We start from the raw sequence: 23,802 nt of genomic DNA, 5'->3' as shown, positions 1-23,802 counted from the left end.
GAAACCAATGATGAGGCCGTACAGCTTATCCAAGAGGCCAGAACGTTATGCAGCCAGGGAGGTTTACGTCTATGTAAGTTCATCTCCAACAGTAGAGAGGTGTTGCGATCGATTCCTTCTGAGGAACAAGCCTCATCAGTCAAGGAAGTCAACCTCAACAAGGATGATATGCCTTGTTCCAGTACGCTAGGGATACAGTGGGATGTGGAGAAAGATGAATTCTTCTTCAAAATTGAAGACAATCAGGCAGCATTGACTCGTCGAGGGATTTTATCTATGGTTGCTTCAGTGTATGACCCCTTAGGATTCCTGGCTCCATTCGTTCTGAAGGGCAAGATACTGCTGCAGTGCATGTGTCGCAGTGGAATCGGATGGGATGATCCTCTCCCTGCGGAGTTGGCACCTCAGTGGAAGAAGTGGACAGCAGACTTTCTCAATATTGCATTGATACGGATACCACGTTGTCTGAAACCCTATCATTTCGAAGAAGTCAAAGAAATACAACTCCATCACTTCTCAGACGGAAGTTCCCAAGGATATGGCCAGTGTTCTTATCTCAGGATCCAAGATGAGCATGACCAGGTACACTGCACACTGCTGATGGGCAAGGGTAGAGTAGCCCCGACCAAAGTTACGACAATACCCCGTCTAGAGCTAACTGCAGCCGTGGTGTCGGCGAAGGTCAGCATGGTGCTCAAGAAAGAACTCCACCTGCAAAATGCAAAGGAAATCTTCTGGACTGACTCTCAGGTAGTGTTAGGATATATTGGCAACGAAGCAAGACGCTTCCATACATTTGTGGCCAATCGTGTTCAGATGATCCGAGAGAACACGGATCCTGATCAATGGTTTCATGTAGAGACTGACTCAAATCCAGCAGACCATGCCTCGAGAGGCCTTACGGCGTCGGCTCTTCGTCAGTCTACGTGGTACAGAGGCCCGGAGTTCCTACAGAACCCGAATTTTGAGTGCCCCTCCAAGGTTGTGCAAGAACTGTCCCTAGAAGATCCTGAGGTGAAGAACTTGACTGTCTTCAACACTAGAGTGAAGGAATCAGTAAATCCGAGCATCTTGTCACGACTGACAAAATTCTCTAGCTGGACCGCTGTAGTTCGACCAATTGCCAGACTCCGGAGAAGAGCTAAAGGTAGTAAGGATAAGAGTATTGCGAACGTTCAAGAGCGACAGGGAGCAATCTTATTCCTGGTCAGGTTGGTGCAGGAACAAGAGTTCAAAGAGAAACCTCCTGTCAAAGACCTGGACCCCTTTACCGACGATCATGGGATAATACGTGTAGGAGGCCGCCTGAGAAACTCGTCACTCCCATTCAAGGTCAAACATCCAATCATTTTACCCAAGAACAGTCACATTTCGAAGCTTATTGCAGCTTCTTATCACCAGATGGTGTACCATCAAGGCCGTGGTATTACTCTGAACGAAATTAGAGCAAATGGATTTTGGATCATCAGTTGCGGTAGGGTGACATCTGATCTTATCCATAAATGTGTAGTCTGCAGGAAGAATCGACGTCCTACTCAAGAACAAAAGATGGCAGATCTACCAGAAGATCGCGTCGAGTCGTCTACACCATTCTCATTTAGTGCGATGGATTGTTTTGGGCCCTTCCTTACAAGGCAAAATCGCAAAGAATTTAAGAGATATGGTCTCCTGTTCACCTGTCTATGCTCCAGAGCTGTTCACATAGAGTTACTGGATGATCTCACGACTGACGCCTTTATCAATGGGCTCAGGTGCTTCATCGCCATACGGGGGAAAGTTCGTCAGATCCGATCGGACCAAGGTAGTAACTTTGTGGGGGCAAAAAATGAGTTGTGTGCAGCCTTGAAAGAGCTGGATAATGAAAGGCTAGCGTCCTACTTGGCAAACAGAGATTGTGACTTCCTCATGAATGTGCCTTATTCGAGTCATGTCGGTGGTGTTTGGGAACGCCAGATCCGGACTATAAGAAGTGTCCTTGGTGTAGTGGTTGGACTTTGTCCAAGCAGATTGGACGACTCTTCACTTCGTACACTGTGTTATGAAGTCATGGCGATAGTGAATAGTCGCCCCCTCACGGTTGACACCATAAATGACCCTACAANACTGTTTCAACAATAGGGATGTTGATGGAATCAGTAGATTCCGAGCATCTTGTCCACGACTGACAAATATCTCTAGCTGCAGATCGCCTGTAGTTCGGCATTTTGCCAGACTCCGGAGATAGATGCTTAAAGGTAGTTACGATAAGAGTATCGCGAAGACGTTCTGAATGAGCGACAGGGAGTAATATTATTCCTGGATTCAAGCGTTGCGTGCATGGAACAAGAGTTCATTAGGAGAAACCTTTCCTGTCATAGACTTGGATCCTACCGACGATCAGGGGATAATACGTGTAGGAGGCCGCCTGAGAAACTCGTCACTCCCATTCAAGGTCAAACATCCAATCATTTTACCCAAGAACAGTCACATTTCGAAGCTTATTGCAGCTTATTATCACCAGATGGTGTACCATCAAGGCCGTGGTATTACTCTCAACGAAATTAGAGCAAATGGATTTTGGATCATCAGTTGCGGTAGGGTGACATCTGATCTTATCCATAAATGTGTAGTCTGCAGGAAGAATCGACGACCTACTCAAGAACAAAAGATGGCAGATCTACCAGAAGATCGCGTCGAGTCGTCTACACCATTCTCATTTAGTGCGATGGATTGTTTTGGGCCCTTCCTTACAAAGAAAAATCGCAAAGAATTTAAGAGATATGGTCTCCTGTTCACCTGTCTATGCTCCAGAGCTGTTCACATAGAGTTCCTGGATGATCTCACGACTGACGCCTTTATCAATGGGCTCAGGTGCTTCATCGCCATACGAGGGAAAGTTCGTCAGATCCGATCGGATCAAGGTAGTAACTTTGTGGGGGCAAAAAATGAATTGAGTGCAGCCTTGAAAGAGCTGGACAAGGAAAGGCTATCGTCTTACTTGGCAAACAGAGATTGTGACTTCCTCATGAATGTGCCTTATTCTAGTCATGTCGGTGGTGTTTGGGAACGCCAGATCCGGACTATAAGAAGTGTCCTTGGTGTAGTGGTTGGACTTTGTCCAAGCAGATTGGACGACTCTTCACTTCGTACACTGTTTTATGAAGTCATGGCGATAGTGAATAGTCGCCCCCTCACGGTTGACACCATAAATGACCCTACAAGTTTGGAGCCGTTGACCCCAAATCACATTCTTACCATGAAGCCCAGTACACCACTGCCACCTCCAGGTAAATTTGTTCCGCAAGATATGTATCTCCGAAAGAGATGGAGAAGAGTACAGTATCTCACTGAACAATTCTGGTGTAGGTGGAGAATGGAATATCTCCAGAACCTCAACAGAAGACAATGTTGGATTAAGCCAAGAAGGAATATTACGGTGGGAGACATCGTTCTGTTGATGGAACCAGAAGTAGCGCGGAACAAGTGGCCCATGGGCATCGTAGTTGACTCTACTATGGGAAAAGACGGTTTAGTGAGGAAGGTCAAGGTGCGAGTTGGTGCAAAGAACCTGAATAATCTAGGAATACGAGAAGGCAAGCAGACTATCCTGGAACGTCCTGTGCAAAAGCTAGTATGCCTTGTAGAGAGTAAATGATCTGTCCGTCGGTCTTCGCCGTTTAGTTTAATCTTGGTTGGTCGATGGCAATTTATTAAAGCGCGTCATACATAGAAATTACTCAATATTTATTTCTATTGTAAGGTAGCGAATCATAAATCATTGGAGTAATTGGTGGGAGTGTAACTGCCGAGGTCAGCAGTAGACATGTAGGTGCTGAATCAGTTTACATCTACTGTATTAGGTTTTGTTTTGCCACGTCATGTGTGCCCGTTTGGTCTACCTGTTTTTGTGCGGGACCTGATCACTATGTTGCTCAGAACGCCATATTTGATTGGCCACTACGATTTTCACCTGGTTTATATCATGGTATATTACGTTACTCTGAGGCATCTTTGGTAAGGAATTAGTGTTGTACTTGGTTGATTACATGAGGTAGATTGTAATAACGTGAACTATTAAGTATTGTAATTTATCTAGTGAATTTATGTGCTACATTTACGTATGTGTCAAACAGCCAATTGTCCGTTTGGATATTTCTTACTGTTAGTATACCGTATGATTTGTTACATGTTGGTTGCACTTATAAGATATTTGAGCTATAATGTGCATTTTGGTTACCTTTTTCGTATTAAGCTTTATGTGGATGTGCAGAAGATAACATTGCCTGTTAACTTTAATGTAACTTAATATTGATAATATCGTTGGTTACAGTCACATACTCTCGCCATCTCAGTGATCAGGATTGAGTTGATATAAAGGTTTAGCTGGTCTAAGGCGCGAACGGTAGGTTATGTGTAATAATTGTTATGATCATATTATGTTTATGTTACTGATATATTGTATAAAGAATAGAATGCCATATGGTTAAGAATCATGTATGAACATATGTCAGAGGTATTGTTCACATATATAGTAATGTCTGTTTGGTATATAGTATAGTCTGTACTTTATAGCTAAAGGAAGACATTGTTAACCCTCTCTTATTTAATTTTCTTTTGGTTTGTTTTCTAGTTTTCACGGTGTGAATAAACATCATATTACATCAGTAAGAAGCGTCGAGTCTGTTTTTGTTCGAAGACCAGCACCCTACGGGCGCTCATAGTGCGCTACACTAGTTACTGTTCTGTCTGGTATCCTGCATGGTGTCATTAAAGTGTGTAAATTGAGACTGTAAAATACTGAAATATTATTTTTTTATTTATATGTTGCTCAAACTCCAAATCATGATATACAAAGAACTCTTAACAGTTGACTCACTTTATGGCACTATTAAAATGTGTATACATCAAGATTATCCTAAAGCAAAATGGAAATACAACAACTAAATACAAAATGCTGAATTCCATTGCATTTTGATCAAAATATAACTAATATATCTGTATATGTACTTGTCAGATTATAAAACAAATCATTCTACAAGGTTCAAAATCCTAACGGACCCGCGGGCCCGATGCCCGTATTTTAAGTCTTGGGCCTGACATTTCACAGAACAGAGCCGTATATATTTTGATATTCTTAGTTTGCTAACTAGTTTGTTCCAGAGCACGGCCTTGCAGAATTACCGTATTTTTTTAGCAAGTGTTCCAAGAAAATTTGGCAGACCTGCACTGCAAATATCTTGCAATGTCCAAACATGTAATCAACAGCGGGTGTTACAGATAGCCAGCGGGTGTTACAGATAGCCAGCGTGTGCCGCGCTTGCCGCTAGTGCGTACAATGTACGTGCGTTAAGGGCCGGACACACTAGGCGATTTTAATGCGATCTAATCGGGCGACTTTATCGCCCAATTCTATCGCGCGAGTCGAGTGGACACATCACGCGATTTAGTCGCGCGACTGAGATTATCGCCCGATAATATCAAAACGTTTTGATCGATGCGATTGAATCGGGCGACTAAATCGGCGGCAACTGACTGGACACATCAGCCGATTTAGTCGCCTGATTTAGTCGCCCGACTGAGTCTCCCGATAAAATCGCCTAGTGTGTCCGGCCCTTTATGGCCAACAGCGGTGTTGATTGATGTACGGACCCAATTGTTTCATGTCTGCTATGAATGTGGTGCGAACTGACGTCGTGTGTGGAGCATGTTTATGAATGCATACGGGTGACAGGCACCTGGGATGGGAGCCCTACATATAAGTCGAGAAAATGACGGCTTACACGTATGTCGTCATTTTCATAAGTCGGCACAGATATGCTGGTCCCAAAACTGTCGACTTATGCGAGTTTTACTGTATCTCTTCATTCACTGTATAATCTGTGATCTGTGATAAATAATCACAGTTTAAATTGTGAATCTGTAATTCGTCTGTTATGTCAAACATACATGACATTAGAAGTAGATAATAGGGAACTATATAACCTATTATCGCTCAGGGTCTATGTCCCCCAGGGTACTGCCGGAACGTACCCTGGGTACGGTCCGGTATACCGGAACGTACCCTGGGTACGGTCCGGTATACCGGAACGTACCCTGGTCACTATTTGATATGGTTAGGGTTAGGGTTAGGGAGTAGGCATAGGCGACTCCCTAGACTCGTTAGTGGAGTAGGCGAGGTACGGTCCGGCATATTAGATAGTACCAGGGTACGTTCCGGCAGTACCCCGGGGGACATAGACCCTCTCAGCCCTATTATCTACTTCTGATGACATGCAAGCGGTATATATATACATTATGAAATTCATTAATAAAACTTTATTGTCTTGAATGATCAGATTTCATGCACTAATTGTCAATTACTATAGCTTAGATATATTATATACATATATAATATATATATATATATATTATATATATACTCCCTATAATTGCTTTTTAGGTTGCATGGTGAAAGAGACAAAGGCAGCTGTCACTCAGTTGCTGAACACAGAAGGAAAGCGTCTGATCAAGGAATAGCACTGAACATGAATTATATAGGCACTTCGATCGTTTGCATCCTCTAGCATGCATGGAATTACATGTTCTTTGTTTTATGTATCATTTATATTGTTTAACATGAATACAAATTAGTTTTTGAAGCAAAGTATTATTTAACAGAAATATAATATTTTAATGTGTATGATGAATAGCAATTCGTGCATGCAAATTATTGCTTTTAAATTAAGGAATTTTTATTAGCCTATAGATCAGTCGTCAATCAATAGGATTCATAAAGTTGTAAAAATTGTAATTTTACATAATTATATTATTGCTATTTCATCGGTATGTGTATACGTACGTACACATTTTTGAATAAACATATTTCTATTGTAAATGTAATGCAATGTTTTAGCCCAAAATGTTTCTATAGATATCTCTACAGCAGGTCTTATAGCATCCTATAAATATTCCTATAGAATCCTATACGTATTCCTATGGAAATCTCTACAGGGGGTCCTATAGGATCCTATAGAAGCCTATAAATATTCCTATAGACATCTCTACAAAGGATCCTATAGGATCCTATAGAGAATTGGAACATAATTCCTATAGGATCCTATAGGTTCCTATAGGTTAATTCCTATAGGATCCTCTACCATCCTATAGGTTAATTCCTATAGGATCCTATAACATCCTATAGGTTAATTCCTATAGGATCCTATAACATCATATAGACATCTGTACAAAGGATCCTATAGAAACTATAAGGTTACCTATACGATTTCCTATAGCAGGGTTCTACCTACGTTGCGCAAACTGGGCGCGCACGCCCCGTTTGGGAAAACTCCCCCCTGTTTCAATCGTTGCGCCACGTTTAAATTACCTCTGCCCCAATTAAATTCCTCCACAATAAAAGTTTGCCAGCGCGGGAATCGATCGTCAAGAATTCCCATTCGACCAGGACACCCGGCGCGTGTATTTTTCCCATGCCGCGCATGCACTGCACACAATACACAAGTACAAACAGTTAACCTGTCCCACATCCAACACTAACTGTACACCGACTTGGCTATCTTATATATACAAGAACCCCAAATACCATCTATGGTGTGGTGGCGATTTCACGCATTAATTAGTGGTACGGTAAAAAACACGCCCCCCGGACCCCCCTAGTTTCCCCCCCTCCACCCTCCCCCCTCCCCTCCCCCTTCCCTCCCCCCTGTTTGTATTTCATCCTGGGGAGAACCCTGTATAGGATATCTAATAGAATCCTATAGATTCCTATAAACCGTCTTATAGGTAAACCTATAGGTAACCGATAGATTATTTTTGTAAGGGAGGGATGTCACGCATTTTGCTCAATTCTCACGCTCATCTCTGAATTTCTCACGCAAAAATTAAAATAAATAAATAAATAATTAAAACCCCTTATTTTCAGTCCCAGATACCAGTATACTAGTATCAGAAGACTAAGGCCCGATCAACAGCGCCGCTCCGCAGCCGCCCAGCTAGCTAGCTCGCTCCAGCCGTATACGTATACGCTATAAGCAGCACGGCCAGCACGCATTTTATTTGCATGCTTGGAATCTGTTGTATCTAAACTTTAAATCTTGTACAAACTAGGAATTTCAGCACATCCGCAGTTTGGGCAACCAATCTGCAGATTGGGCAAAACCCATTAGGATTATTAGATTATATATCCTTACCATGAGTTCTTATCGGCTTTCTTCAATGTGTTTGGCATCTTTGTTAAAATAATAATTGATTAAGCGTATATTACTATTAGATAATTTTATAACTAAATAGAAATCCGTTCCTAATTTGCACCAGTTATGCTCGCATACGCAACAAGTGTAGTCGAATAAGCAACGGTTTTCAGCGTGCCCAATCTTGAGATTGGTCAACCAAACTTGAAAATCCATAGTTTGGGCAGCACTATCTTAAAAAGTTAAAGCCACAATATGCGCATCTACACGCTAATTTCTCCAGTACTAGACTAGCAAATACTTGGTGTCATGCATAATCATACTACCTTATGACAAAATAAACTCTAGTTCCTCCCATTTCAGTGTGCGTTGTCTTATAAAGGGTATTATATTTGAAAATACTTCCAATGTTGTTCAAATTCTCTGATGTTGTTGACACTTTCGCGTTGTTCTGCCAAGCAACCGTACAGTGGGTGTAGCAAAGATTTCTATGGCCTGTGTGCGTTTTTCGCTCGCACGCTGCTAGCGCAATGACATGTTATCGTTCGCGATATCAAGCCTAAAATCAATACGTTATTCTCAGAGTTTATTACGCTGCCTATTATTACTTTCCCAATAGCCATTGATGTTACATACACTGCAGTTCACAATACTACAACTATCTTAAAACAGAGTGGCTATATGCCCCGCAGCCGGCATATATCTGACGGCTGCCGGCACGGTCTTCGACCTAAATGCCCGGCAGTTTTTAATTTTCAGCGTTATCTCAAGTAACCAAAAGTTAGGGTTAGGGTTAGGAACTGCCGGGCATTTAGGAAATAGAAGACTGTGCCCGGCTGCCGGGCATATAGCCATCTTAAAATGTAAACGACTATATATTCTCTGCTCAACACTCGTAGCAACATGTGACGTCACCTAACCGATTCGGGGCGAAATTGCTTGGCAAACAATTCGACGTTGCAGCCAGATTACCAGATTTCGCACCTCTTTCTTGTGGGTTTTAAGCAAACGCGCAGTGAAATGGGAGGAACTAGAGTTTATTTTGTCATAAGGTAGTGTGATTATGCATGTCACGAAGTATTTGCTAGTCTAGTACTGGAGAAATTAGCGTGTAGATGCGCATATTGTGGCTTTAAGATTGTGCAAATTCCAAGTTTGGTTGCGACAGAATCCAATATCCCGCCTGGATGATGGCTTTGCAGGTTATTGAGGTATTTTGTATACTTTTCAATTCTCAGCTTGCACTTTTACTAGACTAGTTTCTAGTACTAGTTCTAAAGTGACACACATGCTGAGTCATAAAAAAATTCAATTCATATTTCCCAATACTTCTAATCATTCAAAATGAGTAAGAACTTATATATTTATAACGCAGTGGCTGGAGGTACGGCAGCCGTCGTTCGTTGAAGCCCCTTTTTAGCGTTAGGGTTAGGGTTAGGGTTAGGGTTAGGTTTCTAGCTCATCTAAACTCTCAAATCGTGAATTTATTTCCCAAGTCGTTATTTCAAAATCTGGCGCCACCCACCGCCATCTTTGTCTCGTTAAGTATGAAAGTTAATGGACTGCCGAACCTCCAGCCTTGAGACATTAAGATACGGCTGCCGTACCCGTAGCCACAGCGTATTTATAACGCAGTGGCTGGAGGTACAGCAGCCGTCGTTTGTTAAAGCCCCTTCTTGGCGTTAGGGTTAGGGTTAGGGTTAGGGTTAGGGTTAGGGTTAGTGTAATGATGTAACGTTATGACGTGCACGAGAGCGTACGAGATTCCACGAGAGACTCGCTCTCTCTTTCTGCTAACGTGCTTGGAAGTGTGAGCTGTGTTTGAGGATGGCTCCTCAGAACAATAAATATTATATCAACAAACAACATGCGTTGATCCATAATATTACATGGTGGCAGCGAGCGGTGTAACCCACCGGTGCCTGGTGAAGATATGAGCCATTCTGCAGCTGAATATAGCCGCACAGCTGCGATGAACATTGACGCCGTGCGTTGACAGCCGAGCAACATGTCGGTTGAGCTCAGAACATGTACGAGTGATAGTCTACTGCTGTGCACAAGTTATACATGACGGTTATGTGTAAGCACCAATATCCGACTCCGCGGCAATGACTGTGAAAACCGACGGTGAGTGTGACATCGGCGAAGAGCGGAGCATAGCAGACACTCACACTGGACTCAGTATGACCTTACGTCGTGCGCGGAGGACATTTTTTCTCCCGCGCTGCGCGGAGGACATTATTCCCGCGTATTCCTGCACGTACAACGCATGCGTGACATCACACCACCACGACCGGTGTGGCCAACCAGCGCACAGCGCGCGCGTGATCAGACTGAACGCAGCAGCGTAGCGGCCACAGCAACCTCGACATGAGATCACAGTGTCAGTGGGCATACACATAGCAGAGTATGTGAGCGTACAGTGAGCGTACGTGGGCAGAGAACAAGTAAGCGGTACCATACGGTTTCGCACGTCTCGACAAGTCGAGACTTACTCCCTCACACAGGATGGAGAGTGAAAACCACGTAGAAACCTCACATACAGCGCCAAGCAAGGAAGATACGCGAACGCAACGCGATCGATACGATGCGAGTTCACGGCCCATCTCGAGATACAGCTAACCGGATCAGCTGATCGGTGACGGCAACCAGAAAGCAACCGATACGTAACTTATATAAGGCACGAACTTGAGACATAAAGAGTTCACATACATAAACGTGTAGTATAATTATTCTGTATTCTGTATTCTGTATTCAGTATTCTGTATGATAATGCCACTGGGTACATGAAGTAGCGTATTGTTATCCGTGTGGAGGGTGAGTGACTGCGCGTGCATGCAAGAGTATTTACTATGTAGTAGCATGGAGAAAGTGTAACCCCTGCTATGTATTTGCGCGTAGACAACGTGCTGTGTGCTGTGCAACCCCTGCTATATATTTGCGCGTAGGAATTGCGCACCACTAGCTAATCATGGCACATTTTGACCACATGAAAACAAACGCACCCAACATGGACTGGCATGCTTCTAACTTGGCCGATGAATTCCAGATGTTTCGTCAACAATGCAAGCTTATGTTCGACATAAAAGGGGTAAAACCAGAAAAGCAAGTTAGCCATATCCTGCTATTAGCTGGCCAAGAAGGGATAAGACGATACAATTCGTGGGGCCTCACGGAGGGCGCCGAGGACCCCCGAGACCGTGTGGAGAAGATTCGAGGGGCAGCTCGACCCCCCTGATAATTTCAGGGTAGCGCGTCTGTGGCTCCAGCAATTCAAACAGAATACGGACGAAACCGTCGACGATTTTGTAAACCGCTGCAAGCTGCAATGAAACAAATGATAGGATCATAGACCAACTGATATATGGTGTTGAACACCATGAGCTACAAAAAGAATACCTGCGGAAAGACGACAAGATGACACTCGAACAAGCCATTAACTATGGCAGGGCGTTCGAGGCGTCCATGTCCCATATGGAGAAGCTCTCGGCGGTACACAGAGATAACACGGCCTCTGGTACAGCGTCCGTACACGCGTTTAGGGGACATGATCGGGCACATCGAGGCAACGACCGAGACGACACCCAGAACTGCAGAAATTGTGGTAAAAAGCACCCCCAAAGGAAATGCCCCGCGTATGGGACAGTGTGCGGTGCTTGTGGAATCAAAGACCACTGGGCACAGTGTTGCATGAGAAAAAATCGCAACAAAAACCGTAACAGTGGTACCGGTCGCTCCAAGTCATGCGATCGAAGGTCACTACGCCGTGACCGTGGCCGCAGTAAAAGCCTGAGTAGGGTGTACTCTAACGTTCATTCATTAAACCAGCAGTCACAATCAGAATCTGAATCTGAGAACGTAGGACAGATATTCGATCGCATGAAGTTTTCGAGTATAGGTGTATGCGCTGTCACACAGCCGAGCCACATTGGAGAAAATAGAGATGAAATTTTCTCCGACCTCGACATCATAGTGCCAGGTCGCGAGGATCGCGATGCTTCCCTAAAGGTCAAGGTCGATACTGGCGCGCAGGGCAATACCCTGCCGATACGCATTTTCAGACGTATGTTTCCACAAATGCTTACACCCGATGGGTACCCCAGAGCAGACAGAGTAAGGAACATAGCCATGACTTTGACTGCATACAACGACACAACCATCAAGCACTATGGGTCGATCGGACTGCCGTGTAGTCACAACAAGAATGTTGTGGCAGAGTTTTACATCGTTGAATGCGATGGGCCGGCGATATTGGGGTTACTGTCATCGTTAGCGCTAAAACTAGTATCAGTGCATTGCGCTATCACAGCAAAGCCGCAGAAACCTTTGGTCAGCCAGAAACCTGGCGTCCCAGCCATTCGGTTATTACATGACCTAGGGGCTGTACCCCGACCAGTTTGATAAAATTGGCAACTTCCCAGGAGAGTATCACATCATGGTAGACCCAAATGTCCCTCCTGTGGTACACACGCCACGTAAGACACCCATCCAAATGAAAGACGAGATCATTACTCAGCTAGACCAGTTGGTCAAGCAAGGCGTTATCAGGCGGGTAACAGAGAGTGGGTTAGTTCCCTGATATACAGCCGTAAAGCAGACGGTAGTTTGCGCATATGCTTGGACCCAAAGGAACTAAATCGTGCAATCTTGCGATCTCACCATAACACCCCTACCCTTGAAGAAATCACACACCGATTCAACGGCGCACGTGTGTTCTCAAAACTTGACGCCAAGAATGGATATTGGTCAATCAAGCTGGACGTGGAATCCCAGCTATTGACCACGTTCAACATGCCGTTTGGGAGGCATTGTTTTTGCCGTTGTCCGTTTGGGCTAGTTATGTCTCAAGACGTGTTCCAGAGAAGAATGGACGAGATTCTGGAACAAGTGGGAGAAGGGGCGCTAAGGATAGCAGACGACATAGCAGTCTATGCTGAAAACCAGGCCAAACACGATCAAGTATTACACAAGTTGATGTGCGTGGCGAAGGAACAAGGCCTGATGTTCAACAGTGGGAAATGTCAGATCAACGTACCATTTATAAAGTTCTTCGGTATGGTGTACGACGCAGATGGCGCACACCCAGATCCTGACTAGATCGACGACATAAAAGCAATGCCACCCCCCGAAAACAAGACTGCAATGCAAGTTTTTAGGACTGGCAACATATATGTCGCCATTCATCCCAAGGCTATCCGATCACACATGTCATCTCCGGGAGATGTTGTTGTGTTCGATTGGTCACCCGCTCACCAGGAAGCGTTTGACAAGATCAAACAGTTGATCTGCAACAACGTCACCCTGGCGTACTACGACCCTGCTAAGGAAACAGTCCTGCAGGTCGATGCATCGTTGAAGGGCCTGGGTGCGGCAGTCATACAGGACAACCGTCCGATTATGTTTGCGTCGAAATCTCTGTGAGACACCGAGCAACATTATGCAAACATCGAACGGGAGCTGCTGGCAGCAGTATTTGCAGTAGAAAGATTCCACGCCTTCCTCTATGGCCGCCACTTCAAAATAGAGTCGGACCACAAGCCATTAGAGATGATTTCTCTGAAAAACTTGACGTCGGCACCTCCACGATTACAGCGAATGTTGATGCGCTTACAAGGGTACGATTTTACCATACGGTATCGACCCGGGCCTGACATGCTCCTGGCAGATTGTCTCTCAAGACAACCCAATCAGAGAAAGCGTACTACAATTGACCTCGACATCAAGGTATTCCACGTGCATTTCTCGACGTCAAAGTTTCAGCAACTGCGAGAGGAGTCTAACAAAGACGCCATTCTCTGCGCGTTGCGAGACGTTATCATAGCCAGATGGCCAGATGAGCGACGCAGTCTCCCAACCCCGCTCTGAGTATATTGGTCCTTATGAGACGAATTGAGTGTCGAGAACGGACTAGTCATGAAAGGCCAAAGAGTGATGATACCTGAGACCATGCAAGCCGATATCCTAGAGCAGATACACACTGGTCACCAGGGCGTTACCAAGTGCCAACTTAGGGCAAAATCTTGTGTGTTCTGGACAAATATTAACCAGGATATTGACAAGTTGGTGGCACGATGCTCAGCATACCAAACGCCCAAACCGAGCCAACCACCAGAACCGCTTCAACCACATGAGGTTCCTACTAGACCTTGGCAAACACTTGAGACAGACTTGTACTGGGTACCTACCTGGTACTGCAGATTACTACACAAAGTTTCCCGTAGTAAGGAAAATAGTAGGAGCATGCACAACAGGTGCAGTTGTCCAACTAGTAAAACAGATTCAGTCAGAATACGGACGACCTGAGCGTATCATGTCCGATAACGGCCCACAATTTGGCTCAGCTGAATTTAGGCAGTTTCTACAGTCATGGCAGATATATGGCGTGACTAGTAGCCCCAGGTACCCAAAATCCAATGGATTCATTGAACGAAACGTGCGCACAGTCAAAGAAATCCTCAAGAAAGCTAAGGAAACAAGGACAGATCCTGATCTAGCCCTACTGTGTGTTAGGACAACACCTATTGACAGTCAGTTGCCAAGCCCGGCAGAACTCATGTTCAACCGAAAAGTGGTTAGTAACCTTCCGGTCAGAACGTCGCCCAGCTATCAACAGTCGTACAATAGGGATAGGGTACAGGAACGCCTCCAAGAGAGACAGGGTACCCAAAAACACTATCACGACCAAGCTGGAGCTAGAGGTTTACCCCCCCCCCCCTTATGACGGGAGAGACTATCACGGTACAGGATCCGCAAACTGGACTGTGGTCACCTGCAAAGGTTATTTAAAAGTGCCAAGAACCACAGTCTTATATGGTGGAAACACCAAATGGAAGAATCCTTAGGCGTAATAGACAACAATTATGTAGTGTGCCCAAAGCAGGCAAGCAAGTCCACTTTGAGGACAACCCAGTCGTTGTGCCACAGATTACACAGGCACGGCCGCATCACAACACGACTGAAAGACCAGTGACCACCAAAACAGGAATGGCTGTTGGCGGTAGAGTCAACAATTACACGTATAGAACCCGTTCAGGGCGGCAGATTAGAATGCCGAAACGTTATTCAGACACCTAAAAATGGTGCATGGAATATGCATACAATAGTCTTATATTAAGCTATGATTTGTTGTGTGCATAATCGCAAGTCAGATGTTTTGCATTATAATTGAATCGTTATTCGTTTAGTTAACTGGTAAAGACGTACAAAGCGATGAACAATCCAGTTAACAGTGTTTTATTTGTGAACATTCCGGTATGCGGAAAGCATTTATTTGTGAACCTTTTTGTAGCGACGAACGTTGTGTTATATTATTCAATCATTAATTATTCACATAGTGATTCACACATTATTCACACAGGATAATTGCACAAGAATCACGATATTATGGTATAAGTTTTCAGTTCTCAGTCAGTTATATGGATACAAACCGCAGTGAGTTAAAAATAAATTGTCATAGTTCTGCATGTTTGTTATAAAAAAGGGGGATGTAACATTCCAGTTGGAAAGGGGGATGTAATGATGTAACGTTATGACGTGCACGAGAGCGTACGAGATTCCACGAGACTCGCTCTCTCTCTGCTAACGTGCTTGGACGTGTGAGCTGTGTTTGAGGATGGCTCCTCAGAACAATAAATATTATATCAACAAACAACATGCGTTGATCCATAATATTACAGTTAGGGTTAGGGTTAGGGTTCTACCTCATCTAAACTCTCAAATCGTGTATTTATTTCCCAAGTCGTTATTTCGAAATCTGGCGCCACCCGCTGCCATCTTTGTCTCGTTAAGACTGCGTTCGATTTGCTTCCCCAGAGCCACCTGGGACAACCTGGGTAAGAAATCGAACGCATCTGGGTTAGGGAAGATAAACGAACGGTTTTGGGGTTAATTATCATCGTGGATGCCAGTGACAAGAAAAAAAGAATAGCAATTGCAATCTTATTATTAATGACATTTTAAGAATGAGCGAACACACGCAGTCATCGACAGTCATGCTTCATTACTAAAGTACTGCTACATTCATGCAATTCCTGCACTGATATATCGTCGCCATTTCGTTGCAATGGATTGTGGGATACTTCCCCACGTGAGCGGCTTGGCTAACGCCTAGCGGGTTACTTCGGCCTCACCCGGGTAACGCAAAAATACCACGTGACTGCCAAATCGAACGTATTTGGGGCTGGCCCGAGACCCCGAGTAGACCTAGCTCTAGTACTATAGCCCGCGGATAGCTCCCGCAGGGCTATAGCACATTCTGCCATAGATGTAATGACACCTGCTTATGTGTGCACTCGTGACGTCACCCGAAATGTACTAGGCTGAATCATAGCTGCCCATGTGTTTTGTCTACATTTCGGGTGACGTTACGCATGCACACATAAGCAGAGCAACCGCATTTGAAAATGAAACACCAGTAGTGCCAAGACTTTTAGGAATAAATACATAAATACATGGTGTAAAGTTCTGGAAGTGTTCAAAAAGATAGGTGAGATGTCCATGTAGATAAATAAGTGTTAAAAGGCCCGTTGATTTTGCGTTTTGGGGATAAATTTTCGGTTAGACCAGTTGGAGCATTTGGTGTCATTACATCTATGGCAGAATGTGCGGCTCAAGGATAGAGATGTCCAGTAATAAAAGACGATTTTTTCCTCCGATAGATGGCGCCACTACGCTATATACACTATCTGGTTATATTGCGACTCACCTATATACAGATATATAAATATATATATATAGATATAAATGTGTGTATATATATAGAGATATATATGTCTATATGTATATATACATATAGAAAGAGATATATAGATATATATCTGGATATATATATATAGAGAGAGAGAGATATACACGTCTTGTATGTATTGTTTGCTCAGTGTAGGATGTGTATATGTATATGTAGACATGTATATATATATATATATATACATATACATATACATATATACCGAAATAAGCTGGCGACTGGCGACTGTGACTATGTACTTTAGAAATGACGTATATATAGACGTAGCGACTAGAAACATTTAGATAGGTATGTATATACATATAGATATATAGAGCCTTATATGAGCGTGGTGTGTCGATATATATATAGACATATATATAGCGCTGGCAGTGTGGGAAGATAATGAAACGCTGTGGCGTACGTATGTACCTGAACCGTAGACGTAGATATGCGTATGTAAAAACGTATGCCCTTCGACTGATTGGCGCCACACGATAAATATATATACTTTGGCAGGTCACGTAGTCAGCTGGGATATATACTAGAGATATTCATGTAGCGGTATGGGGAAAAAGAGTCGTAGTGTAGATATATATATATATATATATATACATAGAGATATTTATATATATGTAGACGCGCGGGCGGTGATGTGATTGCGGCGTGAGATAGGAAGAAAGGTTGAAAGTTCAACGTTGGGAAATGTGCACGTGGAGATGAATTGAAATGTGCATTGAGTCGGACGTACAGCAGCCGGCTGGTATATGACTATGGTAGATGTGCTATGAAATGTCGTTAGAAAGAACGAAGAGAAATAGCATTCGACGGAACGCGACAACGTTAGAAGAACGGTGTTATAACGCTAGGCAAAAGGGTGTAGAACGTGATTGTGTTACATGGATAAAAGACTGTGTTGGGTGTGTAAAAGGATTGTGGAACGGTGTTCATGTAACATGAACATAGAGTTGTTGTAGGGTGTCCTAGCTAGAAACCGTACTTGAATGTGTTCTGAATGACGTTATGGAAAGCATATATTTGTATTAAAACGTCAGTGATGTCTATGTGCGCCGTGGATACGTGTATAACAGGAAAACAACTATATCTAATATATATTTGAGTTCGTATGTATGTATGTATGTATGTATGTATGTATGTATGTATGTATGTATGTATGTATGATGTATGTATGTATGTATGTATGTATGTATGTATGTATGTATGTATGTATGTATGTATGTATGTATGTATGTATGTATGTATGTATGTATGTATGTATGTATGTATGTATGTATGTATGTATGTATGTATGTATTATGTATGTATGTATGTAGTATGTATGTAGTATGTATGTATGTATGTATGTATGTATGTATGTATGTATGTATGTATGTAGTATGTATGTATGTATGTATGTATGTATGTATGTATGTATGTATGTATGTATGTATGTATGTATGTATCTTCCTATAGGCGGCCAACCGCCCGAGCGATCTGGATGGCAATTTCACAGGGCCATCTGTTATACCGGGGAGTGTTCCTAGATAGAAAAAATCTGTCAAACCGTCAAACTCACCGAAAAATCCGTGAAAAACCCGTCAATTCGTCAATCTTCACACAATGTCAGCACTCACTGTACAGTGCTGCCACACACAGAAAAACCTATGACTATTTCTTGCCCTCGCCTCATGATCTGCTCTCCAGCTGCTGGTATTGTGAAACCGAAACCGAAACCGAAACCAATACTAAAACAGAGCATAACCAGGACCCGTTCAGAGGTACTACTCACTCGAGTTGAGAGTCAGTTCAGATGCTACGATCTCAGAATGCATTGTACCATTCCAAAGCTATGCATTTTCTGATTCAATAGAAAAATTTCTTAATTTCAATGTGCATGGTTGCGCGCAAAGAATTCACTAGACAATATCCAGTGAACACAGACCCCACTCGCTGGACACATAGGTACCGGGACACATAGGTACTGGGACACATAGGTACCTGTGTACTGGGACACATAGGTATGAGCCCTCGCGGGTCTGTCTCTATCTATATTATATATATGAAATTTCTTTTATTCATGGTACGATCTCACAATGGATAGCTGTCTGTGGGGAGCTCAAGAGTTGGAGACGCAAGGAATCTCTGTAACAACCACGTTACAAGGCAACTCCCCCCCCCCCCTCATGCGACGCGGACTCCCCGCGACGCTGCATCCTTTCTACGCGGCGTTGCCCCTAGCAACCGGCCAATCAATAGCAGTATCCGCGTATGTATGTGAGTCGGCATATGAGCCTATATATCTATGCTACGGTGTTGCCCCTAGCAACCGTGGCCAATCAATAGCAGTATCCGCGTATGTATGTGAGTCGGCATATGCGCCTATATATCTATGCTACGNGAGAAGCAGGCAACAACATGGGGTATGTCCTTCAACGCGAAAAAATGTAGAATTCTTCACATTACAAGCTTAAAGTAACTATTGCGAGAGTTTTCCAGTGTTTTCACCACTTTCATGACACCTACCGTTATTGCTTGAGTAACAGCAATTGTCTAGAGTAACAATAAAATGTCTTAGAACTTTCGTATTCACCAAAAAAAGTTTTAAAGCATGTATTACGAGATTCTTGCTCAGAAACAATCAATGCGAAAAATTATACAATGCATGTTTTGGTGAACACGAAGGTTTTAAGACATTTTATCGTTACTCTAGACAATTTCTGTTACTCAAGCAATAACGGTAGGTATCATGAAAGTGGTGAATACGAACACTGGAGAATTCTCGTAATTATGGCTTTAATCCGATTGTTCGTTACAAGTTTGACGCTGTCGTCTCTCATTGCGGCCCCGCGCCTATATCCTTGGCTCCGCTTAACCACCTTCCCAAAGAGGTATCAACTTCCTTTTCTGTCGTGTTGTGGAAATTGCCATTTTTACGTACCGCTTCTGAAAAAAGACATGCAAGACTTTTAGGAATATTGGGCTGTTCAACAAAATAAATTGTCAGAACCTTCAAGGTATGCAATGCATACATGCTCTCACACATTAGAAACAGTGTCATTAATTCAACAACAAAGCTGTATTACCATGATGAAATTACAGTAAAACCTCGCTATACCGCCCCTCGTAATACCGCCAATCTCACTTATCGCCAGGAAAAACCCAATGTACAAATCGTTTGTATCTATTTGTACGTAATTTAGCCTCGTCATAGGCCTACCGCCAACCGCCAGCATATGTACAATCCTATATAAATGCATTGAAAATACACTCGTTTTACCGCCATCGAGAGTGTTGGTCACTATCGGTTGTTGAGTTTCTATGGTAACATACACACAGCACATCCACGCGAGTCCTATGTAATAGCAGTAATATTTAGCGATATAGTAATAGCGGTAGATATTCCGCCTCCAACATCAATTGATGCTCAGAGGTCATCAGTCTGGAATCAGCAGTTTTCTCCACTGGAATATTTTTGTGAGGATGGTAAACCCAGGATTTGAAGCTCTGCTCTGATTTTGTCTGGGCTGCCAGCAAATTTTGTCAGGGTGCTCTAATGGAAAAACCATTACTAACGCCCAATTTTTGTCTGGGTGGCAGATTTCTTGTCAGTGTGCTAAATCCCAAAAACCTATTTTTGTCTTGGCGCACCCAGACAAAAATGCTAGTGGAGAATCTTGCATACCCATTTTTTCAACATGAATACATTATACTTACTGTGAATTGCCCGCATGATCTCTGTGTAAATATTTAAGGGCTGCTTGCCCTTCACCCCCGATAGATTCATCGTCATGCTCAGCTGGTGTGTCACAATTTCATGCATCATTCTGTAGACTACAGACTTCAGGATAACACCGCCCAGTAAGCTCAGATTTCGTACCTGAAAAAAGGAAATGATATTAAAGTATGAATAAACTCCAAAGAAATAAAGGGACGATGATACAGCAATTTTAATACTTTAAATTGTCTAAAGTCAAAATGTCCTTAGAGCATGGGGATCATGATCATATGTCTTCGGAAGAGGCACGTAGGGGCTTGAGTCTCCGCCTCGATTGCCAGAGGTCCCGGGTTCAAATCCCACTGTGGAGTGAGGGCAGGTCTCTTTGCCTCACAAGCCCATGTCAGTAACCCCAATTGGCACATAACCGAAGTGGCACACATATCCACTCATAGGGCTTAGGCCTAATGCCAGAGCAAACTAAAAACAAACACAATGCCCTTCATGTAAGTGCAAAGGTTGGTATTGACGTGCAGCCAATTTTCACTACTTTGCATTTCCAGTGGGACGTCTTCCATTTTGAAATTCGGGAAACCTGTCAAGACAATCGATTTATGGAAGTCTGTATGAATGCAAATTCACTCTGTGTTAACAACTGACAATGGAATATAATAAAAGTTCACCATTTTTCTTCTGGTGTGATCAGTTTTCAGTTGGCTGTCCAGGTGTTGCAAGTCGTCTATTGTATTGCATGGCAAAACGAATATTGGCTCTTCGATGTCTTCAGCTGGCTCGCCTGGTTCACAGAGTTGGCGTTGTTCCAACCGTCTATAGATTTCACCTTGTTTCTTTTGCTCCTGTTGCATTTCGCCATTATAGTAAGGAGTTGCTCTGAAATTGTGTCAAATGAGTCGAATTTATATTAAATTCAAATAATAGGGATGTGGAGGATGTGGATCAAGTTTCCACAGGTCTGGTGATAACCCGAAGATAGTACTGGCCACAAATTCAGAGTGGAAATTACATATATAGTTCAAGAGAGATTGATGCATTCAAGATGAATCGTTATCCAGAAAACTACTACAGATCCACTGGTCCCCCCCACACCACTAACAGAATTATCGAGTGGTTTCCTACAAGTATTAAAAGAGGAAGAAGCTGAAATGGTCTGGTCTCCAAAGGCAAATGACTCCTGAGGACGACAATGCTGGTGCCATGGTCACCATGGTGAGAGCAAAATACTGCAACTTACCTAATGTTGCCTGGTTCAATGATGATGTGATGTTTGGTGGAGTAGATAAAGCGCACCTAGTCTCCGTATTCCTGTTAATACTATTATGAGCACCTGAAAAAAACAACGGAAAATCAATCATTTGACATTCGACTCTAGCAGGTATAGTTGCAGAGCTGCCAGATTTGAGTCTCGCCATAGCATGAGGTTCTGGCTCATGCCCATGCCAGAATCACCAACAACCCCAAATTGGCATGATTCGTGCATGATCAAAGTGGCACGTATGTAACAACCACGTTACAAGGCAACTCCCCCCCTCATGCGACGCGGGATCCCCGCGTCGCTACATCCATTCTACGGCGTTGCCCCTAGCAACCGTCGGCAATCAATAGCTTATGTTGTATCAGCGTACAACATTGACGACTTTAGGAGCGTTTTTCGCATGTCTAGAGGTATTGTCAAATTGTCAATTATCAACTAGTGTAAACAACAGGATTGCAACTATTATTTAGTTATGACTAAGAGACTCGATCGTTCAATGAATATATATAAATAAAATGTGAGCCACCTATAGGCTATAGTACTAGAGCTAAGGCTGAGAGGGTCTATGTCCCCCGGGGTACTGCCAGAACGTACCCTGGGTACGGTCCGGTATACCGAAACGTACCTTGGTATATTATATGCCGTACCGTACCTCACCTACTCCACTAACGAGTCTAGGGAGTCGCCTACGCCTACTCCCTAACCCCTTACCATATCAAATAGTGACCAGGGTACGTTCCGGTATACCGGACCGTACCCAGGGTACGTTCCGGCAGTACCCTGGGGGACATAGACCCTATGAGCAGAGCTAAGCCACCTAATACTACTAGTAATACAATTCTCTGCAGCAAACTGGCACACCATTCTGTGTTCAGAAGGCGATCGTCATTGCCATCATCACCACTGCCATACTCGTTCTCTGCAGTATCACATGCTTTCAGATTCACTTAAATCGCTATTTTCCTCCTTTGCAATAGGTTCAAATTGATACGGCTCAATATTTCCATGAGAACTGTGAACTAACTCGTCGAAATCACACTCGTTCTCCATCGCAAACACACACTTTTACAATAGGTCGTACAGTGTAATCGCGTGACGTCAGGGCTCCGGCATTTCTTATCGCAGCGCGGTGATTTCGAATATATAAACCGGTGTAGCAACATTACTGCGTGCTTAGTTTGACAGATTTTTTTTACATACTTGAAGGATATAAACATATCTACGATATATTTAAGTGTGGCTGGGATATTTTGAGGTTTAAAAGCTCAACACTAATCCTTTAAAAGGTAAACATAAAATATTACTTTAAAATTTAATTAAAACATAATTAGTAGATTTTAACTTGATATTATTCAGTGCCTGCTCTAATTAATCTACTCTTTGGGTGGCAAACTAGATGAGTTAAATGTCCTTCGGCACTTCCGTGCTTTAACTGATTAAAATTGTACTTTCTTTGATAATGATGTGTATATATGTATGTCTTGAGCCCGGCGCACATGTGAGTAATTTTACTCAAGTAAAATGATGCATGCATCAAAATACACCCGTGTGCGGTGGATTTCCATTGAGTATTTTGACGCATGCATCATTTTACTTGAGTAAAATTACTCACGTGTGCGCCGGGCTTTATGCACAAATAAAACAGTTGGAATCTTGAAATCTGAAGCATTTGACTCGACATTTCCCCCATTATTTACCCGAACGCGTCTAGCTAGTAACCAATGTTTATCATACATTTTTCCTTCTTCTTACACGAGTACATTTGCATCTAATTCTATATAGCATTTCATTTCTGAATAAACACATGCTGACATAGTTTTATTTTCCTTTAAGCAACTGCTGAGCAGCTAGCCAGAATTGTTGGTTCGAAGATGAGAACCAGAGAGCATGGAGGCGGTCGGCTAGCGATTCCCGTGGAGAAGCA

At 43.2% G+C, this 23,802-nt stretch overlaps 3 protein-coding genes and 1 long non-coding RNA gene across 6 annotated transcripts; 3 read left to right on the top strand and 1 right to left on the bottom strand.

The window, feature by feature from the left end:
- Positions 1-168: 168 nt before the first annotated feature.
- On the top strand, positions 169-2,118 carry LOC106815935. Its single transcript, XM_014820468.1, has one exon. It carries the CDS (start codon positions 169-171, stop codon positions 2,116-2,118), a length of 1,950 nt encoding a protein of 649 aa, XP_014675954.1.
- Positions 2,119-2,647: 529 nt separating this feature from the next.
- Positions 2,648-3,634, top strand: LOC106815934. Its single transcript, XM_014820466.1, has one exon. It carries the CDS (start codon positions 2,648-2,650, stop codon positions 3,632-3,634), a length of 987 nt encoding a protein of 328 aa, XP_014675952.1.
- Positions 3,635-3,774: 140 nt separating this feature from the next.
- On the top strand, positions 3,775-4,707 carry LOC106815936. 3 transcript variants are annotated; one of them, XR_001394811.1, is made up of 3 exons: positions 3,775-3,804; positions 4,310-4,381; positions 4,610-4,707. It is a non-coding gene; the product is annotated as an uncharacterized LOC106815936 (long non-coding RNA). The 3 variants fall into 3 exon arrangements; XR_001394812.1 differs by having other exon boundaries at positions 3,775-3,808; XR_001394810.1 differs by lacking the exon at positions 3,775-3,804 and adding an exon at positions 3,966-3,993.
- A 14,706-nt stretch (positions 4,708-19,413) lies between these two features.
- On the bottom strand, positions 19,414-21,471 carry LOC106815933. The gene is made up of 3 exons (XM_014820465.1): positions 21,289-21,471; positions 20,605-20,767; positions 19,414-19,833 (listed from the first exon to the last, which is right to left on the bottom strand). The coding sequence occupies exons 1-3, from the start codon at positions 21,469-21,471 to the stop codon at positions 19,724-19,726; spliced, it is 456 nt and encodes a 151-aa protein (XP_014675951.1). The 3' UTR covers positions 19,414-19,723.
- Positions 21,472-23,802: the final 2,331 nt, after the last annotated feature.

Source organism: Priapulus caudatus, unplaced genomic scaffold (genome assembly GCF_000485595.1).
Source record: "Priapulus caudatus unplaced genomic scaffold, Priapulus_caudatus-5.0.1 Scaffold1241, whole genome shotgun sequence".
NCBI classification, from domain to species: domain Eukaryota; kingdom Metazoa; phylum Priapulida; class Priapulimorpha; order Priapulimorphida; family Priapulidae; genus Priapulus; species Priapulus caudatus.
The sequence above is the reverse complement of the archived record's forward strand: the minus strand, read 5'-3'. Positions and strand labels throughout refer to the sequence as shown.